The following is a 6910-nucleotide window of genomic DNA, read 5'->3' on the forward strand; positions in this document are numbered from 1 at the left end:
ATCATTAAATTAAATTTTTTCATGGTAGTACCTCTTTTCTTTGAATCAGCCTGCTGCTCTGCTGTCTTAATCCTAGTGCACAATAGGTTTACACGCACACTGTACTGTACATACTGTAGTTTTTATCCAACAAAGGGAGCAAAAGGATCTCTGTCCTTTGATCTTGAAGAAATGCCCCAAGTAATTTTGTTATTCTATGCTGCAGGTGTGTTGTGGGTGAAGGCTCCTCTGGACTTCGAGCTCTGTCGTGAGTATTACCTGTCAGTGGAGGGAACACGAGGCAAAGCGTCACTGTCTGACATTGCTATGGTTATAATCAATATCACCGACATCAACGACAACCCTCCAGTCTTCAGCCGTGGAGACTACAGTGCAGAGATCGCTGAAAATCTCCCGCCTGGAGACACAGTGATGCAGGTATCTTTGCGAGGCTCCCTCACCTGTCAGTGCTGCCTAACGATAACATTATCAAATGAGCTCAGGGCCAATGGGCTTCCTGCTCCAACCTGCCTTTCTCTCATGCCTCTGGATTTAGTGACAGTTACATATACATGAACACGCTCATCCAGTCTGACAGTCTCACATTTCTCACTTTCATTGTAGCAGTTATTTCTCACATTTCCAGAAATAAGAGCTGAAATTATTCAAACTAAATGCTAACATATTGTTATTTTGTAGTAATTGATTAAATCCAAATAACATGGTGATCTCATAAAAATAACTATTGATTGGGAAGCACAATGTGTGTATCCAAGGATTCTCAGTGAACTAATATTGTGATAATGTGAACTAGACTATAATGTAGCAGAGCTTTTACACAGCTTTAGCCAACCACAATAAGGTTTCCATAAGGTAGTCATGTTTGCTGACAGCAGATCTCTCATCCTCACTGTCTGTCTGTCTGTCTGTCTGTCTGTCTGTCTCTCTCTCTCTCTCTCTCTCTCTCTCTCTCTCTCTCTCTCTCTCTCTCTCTCTCTCTCTCTCTCTCTCTCTCTCTCTCTCTCTCTCTCTCTCTCTCTCTCTCTCTCTCTCTCTCTCTCTCTCTCTCAGGTGGTAGCTGTTGACCTTGATGGACCACAGAACAATCTCATCCGCTACTCCATCGTGAGTGGTGACCCATGGCAGCAGTTCAGCATTGATCCTCAGTCAGGACACATTAAAGTGAGATTCATGCTGGACAGGGAAGAGGTGAGCTCATTCATGCTACAAGTAAAAGAAGGCAGAACTAATGAGACTTCTTTCAACTTGCATCTTTCGACTTGTTGCATCTTTCTTCAACTGACAAGCACAGACTTGTTTCCTATAGTTTTAATTGCCATATTTGCATCTTAAGCTGGCTCACTGTACACAATGGAGCATGTGTGATTGCAGTGTCACAAATAAGCTGTGTTAATCCTCTTGACGTGTGTCTTTCAGATCGCACACTACTCCTTGACTGTACAGGCTGCTGATGAGGGGCAGCCTCCTCTCTCCTCGGCTGTCCAAGTGACAGTCACACTGTCTGATGTCAACGACAACCCGCCTGTCTTCTCTCAGACCAGCCACAACCTTGTGCTACAGGTATGGGAGGATATTCATCTTTGTTTTGAGATAAAACTGGCTTAAATATTTGGACACAGTGTACTAGACAGCAGTCTGAATCATGCCTAATAAATCAACAGACCTGCTCCAGTGCCATTTTGTCTGCCATTTTGTCGTCTAATCACAGGGCCAATTTTGCTGTCTTGGAAACTGTTTTCACATCCATTTACCTCCACCCAAGGTGTCTTCTCAGTGTCCAGAGTATTTGGCACAGTGGGGGTAGTTAGTAATAGTGAGGCTTATCTCTGCCCGCTGAGCACTTTGTTTCAATTAGGTGCTCCAGTTGTATTAGCTTGAGTGGAGCACAAAGAGGCAAGGTGCACATATTCAGGCTAAATTACATTTTAATACATATATCTTTATATTCTTGGACTTTTTTTTTTATACAATATATTATGGAGTCATATGGTTATGACTCCAAATCCTAAAATGTATCACTCAGCGAGACCTACAAATATGTCTGAGTATTTGAGTGTTGTGAGTTCTTCTTAAATGTCTTTCTTAATGTTATATTGTCAATATTTAGAGAACATAAATATTACAAAAAAAACTTGAATCAATGTAATACATTATCATTTAGTCCTAATAGTATATAAGTTTGAATAGATTGTGTTAATCTTTCTATTTCATAGAAACATCTTATTCTGCTTTCAGGGCCTATACTATTGGTGTTAAATGACAGAATATGGAATATGTTAAAAATTAATAGCCTTACATTATGGCCTTACAAAAACACTGATTTGGTCTGGGTCAAATTTAATATAAGCCACGATGCTCCTGATTTTGGATGATAATAGTAGATAATAAGAGGAGCACAGCCTGGAGTGGTAACAACAGAAAATTGAGGCATAATTATGCTGGTTTTAGACATAATTATGTTTTTAATCATGTTTAATTGTGTGGCAGGAAGAGGAATCTGTGGGCAGTAGCATTCTGCAACTGTTGGTCAGCGACAGGGACACACCTCAGAATGGACCTCCGTTTACTTTCCACATTGTCTCTGGAAATGAAGGCAGACACTTCCATGTAGACCAGGGGGGTCTCCTGTCTCTGTCCTCCTCACTTCAGAAGAGAGGAAAGTCTCAGTATGTGCTCAAAATTCAGGTATTATGATGTTGAGTTAAAACTGATTTTGATGTATGGCAATTTTTAAAAAATCTCACTCACACCTCAGTAGTTTTTGTGAGAAAAAAACCCTCAAAATACATATTGTAAAGCTACTAATACAGTTTGTTGTCATATAATAGCTAATAGTTTGAATATCTTTGTAGGTCACTGACAGTGGCCACCCGCCTCTCTCCTCCATATGTGTCATTAAAATCAACGTTACAGAAGTGAGCAAGTTTGCTCCTACAGTGGCCCCACTGGATGTGTTCATTACTACAACAGAGCAAACCTTCTCCAGACAGGTAATTGGTAGGCTACACGCCTCTGACCAGGACCCCCAGGATGTTCTGAGTTACATGCTAGAAACTACACACAATGGTCACTTCTCTATGGACTCTGTGGATGGAAAGATTGTAGCGGAGAAGGCTCTTTGGCCAGGCGTTTATTTTCTCAACGTGAGTGTGACAGATGGCAAATTCACCGTCCGTTCTGGAGTGCGAGTACATATATGGGCTGCATCTCAGCAGGAGCTTGATCAGGGCTTCTCCCTGGATTTGGCCGGCCTAAGTGCTGAGGAGTTTGTGTCCGAGTACTGGAGGATGCTCCAGCACAATCTGGACATACCCAAACTGGAGCTGCACATTGCTAGCCTGCAGCAGGAACAGCTGTCTCACAGCTCGGAGGTACAGGTCCTGCTGGTGTACAAGGCTCAGAACAACTCAGCTTGGCCTGTGGATGCCCAGCACCTAATGGCTGCACTGGAACGCGTTAATGGCTCTTTGGGAATGCGTATACTCAGAGTAAGGGGAAATGGCTGTGTTGGGGATGGCTGCCCTCAACCAGGCTGCAGAAGTACCGTACTGATGAATGAGGAGAGGGTGAAGCATTACAGCACTACCCGGGCCAGCTTCTTCACTCCACATCACAGCTGGGAGAGCGTGTGCAGCTGTAATGGTAGGCAAAAAACCCTCCATCAGTTACGGTTTGATAATGATTAACAGAATGATTAGAATCATCATGACCAATATTCATTCATAGTCAGCAATTTAAGTTCAAAAGATATGACAATTTTTACAGAGGAAAAGTTATCCATATTCCTTTCAATATGATATATCAGCAGAGACAATAAAGAAGAACAATTCAAATAAACAATAAAAAATCCAACAATAAAAAAAGTATTATGTGTGGGGTAAAGACATTAAATATTTACATTTTGTGCTAGTGACAAGTAATAGTCATATATCAGTTTTGTCTATTGTTATATTTCATCAACATTATAGCCAAAGATTGTTTTGCAATGACATCACGACATAATCATGAGATGCGTTTCTCTTTTTTTAAAAATTATTTATCATCAATTTATCATTAGAAGTGGTTTCTGCTTAGGCCACTGGTTTGTTTGCTAGGCTGTCAGCTAACTGATAGCATTTTTGGATTCCACTAGCATTTTGCACTCTATGTATTTCAGACTCAGCCATGAGATTTGATGGACATGGGTATCTGAAATACCTTTTTGAGACTGAGGAGGAAAAACACACCTTTCACCTCTCTCTTCGTATCAAAACATCTGATGCTGAAGGCACAGTGATGATGACTAATGCCTCTGACTGGGGAACATTACAGGTATTACAGCTCACTAACAACAGTCATTACAAAACTCAAAGACACTTCAGATTAGGGAAATCAATACATACTGCAACCAATGCAAGATAATAATAGGTTGCATGTAAGAGACTCTTGCCTGCTGAGTATAGTTTTCAAATGTCTTGCCCCACTTCATGCTGTTAATGTTTGTTTTTAAGGTGGTTATGTGAATCTCAAAAAGAAAATTCAGATGTAGATTAGCCTGCCATTTATGTGGGCTCTATATCTCTTAATTCAACTGCCTGGTATATCAGTCAATCAAGCTTTCCCAGAATCCCTGTTATGGCTAAATTGTAATGAGTTTTGCTGTCCTTCCATTCTTTTAGAGGCTTGATGTGGGTCCACTTCCTCTATCTAAAGCATTTATCTAGTGGGTCTGACAGTGTTTGGATATTGGATTACATGTAGGATGAAAAAAAAAAAAAAAAAAAAAAAAAGATTCCCCCAGCTATGTATGTGAGTAAAGAGTAACAATACCAAGAGTACTACTTGTTAAAACTATAACCTTTGCTTTAAAGTAATGTAACCGTACCCATAGGGGCTCTCATATACATATCATAATAGAATATTTAATTGACGAGGCTGGCAGATGTCTCTGCATCTCTGATGTATGCTTCATATTTTTGAATCCTAGCATGCAGGTTCATTTTAACCGCAGAGTAATATGATCACAGTTATATTCATATTAATGTTTCTAATTGTGGAGACTTGTGATAAGTTGCATGTGAAGCTCCAGTGCATCTTTATAATTTAATAATGAGCAATTCACAATCAGCCTTGGATGACTGTCACGAATCGAGGTTGAGCCAGAAGCAAGTGCAGATAATGATATTTATTGAAACAAACGTACTAAGAAACAAAGACACTAAGACAACGTGGAATAACACTGTGGCATGAAACAAAACACCAAGACATAAACAACCAGCGTCTAGGACAACGAAAGACAAGCAAACAGTGCAGACAAGGACTATATAGACACATGAGTGCTCATTAACAAAACGTGAATCAGGTGCAGGTGGTCATGTGACAGCTAGTGCAGTGCAGTTTCTTGATACGTGACAGAACCCTCCCCCAAGGGCACTACTCCCGGAAGGCCCAAAATTGTACGTCCTCCATCTGGTGGTCCTGGCCCCCTGGGTAAAATGTCCCCAGCAGAACCAGGAGGCCGGGCGGCTTCCACAACGGCACAGGGAGGCTGAGATACTTCCTCAGTTGAACATGAAGGCGGGGCGACGTCCTCGGCAGAACATGAAGGCGGGGCGACGTCCTCCACGGGACATGAGATGGGAGCGAGGTTCTCCATGAGACTCAAGGAGGGAACGAGGTTCTCCGCGAGGCCAGGGAGAGGAGTGAGGTTCTCCGCGAGGCCCAAGGGAGGAACGATGTTCTCCGCGGAGCATGAGGGGGGAACGATGCTCTCCGCGGAGCATGAGGGGGGAACGATGCTCTCCGCGGAGCATGAGGGGGGAACGATGTCCTCCGCGGAGCAGGAAGGGGGAGCGACACACTGAGCGAAGCAAAGAAAAGGAGCGACGACCTCAGCCGAGCAGGAAGGCGGAGCGACGACCTCAGCCGAGCAGGAAGGCGGAGCGACGACCTCAGCCGAGCAGGAAGGCGGCGCGACGACCTCAGCCGAGCAGGAAGGCGGCGCGACGACCTCAGCCGAGCAGGAAGGCGGCGCGACGACCTCAGCCGAGCAGGAAGGCGGCGCGACGACCTCAGCCGAGCAGGAAGGCGGCGCGACGACCTCAGCCGAGCAGGAAGGCGGCGCGACGACCTCAGCCGAGCAGGAAGGCGGAGCGACGACCTCAGCCGAGCAGGAAGGCGGAGCGACGACCTCAGCCGGACCGGAAGGCGGAGCGACGTCCACAGCCGGACCGGAAGGCGGAGCGACGTCCACAGCCGGACCGGAAGGCGGAGCGACGTCCACAGCCGGACCGGAAGGCGGAGCGACGTCCACAGCCGGACCGGAAGGCGGAGCGACGTCCACAGCCGGACCGGAAGGCGGAGCGACGTCCACAGCCGAACAGGAGTGCGGACCGACGTCCTCAGCTGAACAGGAATGCAGATCGAGAGCCATTATAGGGGAGGGAGGGTGGGAGTTGGTCTCAGCCCCGACCACAGACTCCTCCTCCTGTCGGCATGACATGACGTAGTCCTTTATGAACGCCGGGTGTGGCCTGGTGCATGGTCTGTCCAGCTGTGGCAGACCTAGCATGCGGTTATTCTGAGCGAGCAGTTCATCTGTCCTTCTTCCCTGCTCCAGTAGTCCTATATACCACTCCACATATGCTGCAAACCAGGCGTCCATCGTGGCGATCTGCTGCTTCTGATAGTAGGTCTTTCGTTCTGTCACGAATCGAGGTTGAGCCAGAAGCAAGTGCAGATAATGATATTTATTGAAACAAACGTACCAAGAAACAAAGACACTAAGACAACGTGGAATAACACTGTGGCATGAAACAAAACACCAAGACATAAACAACCAGCATCTAGGACAACGAAAGACAAGCAAACAGTGCAGACAAGGACTATATATACACATGAATGCTCATTAACAAAACGTGAATCAGGTGCA

General features: G+C 44.8%; 1 protein-coding gene across 1 annotated transcript in view; it reads left to right on the forward strand.

The window, feature by feature from the left end:
- Nucleotides 1-6910, forward strand: part of fat2 (FAT atypical cadherin 2) — a 45545-nt gene that overhangs the window by 31393 nt on the left and 7242 nt on the right. The window contains exons 15-20 of the mRNA XM_017474089.3: nt 206-417; nt 1051-1188; nt 1417-1560; nt 2488-2685; nt 2853-3642; nt 4157-4311. Of these exons, the coding sequence (XP_017329578.1) occupies nt 206-417; nt 1051-1188; nt 1417-1560; nt 2488-2685; nt 2853-3642; nt 4157-4311 (1637 nt within the window). The remainder of the gene's footprint in view (nt 1-205; nt 418-1050; nt 1189-1416; nt 1561-2487; nt 2686-2852; nt 3643-4156; nt 4312-6910) is intronic.

Source organism: Ictalurus punctatus, chromosome 8 (genome assembly GCF_001660625.3).
Source record: "Ictalurus punctatus breed USDA103 chromosome 8, Coco_2.0, whole genome shotgun sequence".
Taxonomy (NCBI): Eukaryota; Metazoa; Chordata; class Actinopteri; order Siluriformes; family Ictaluridae; genus Ictalurus; species Ictalurus punctatus.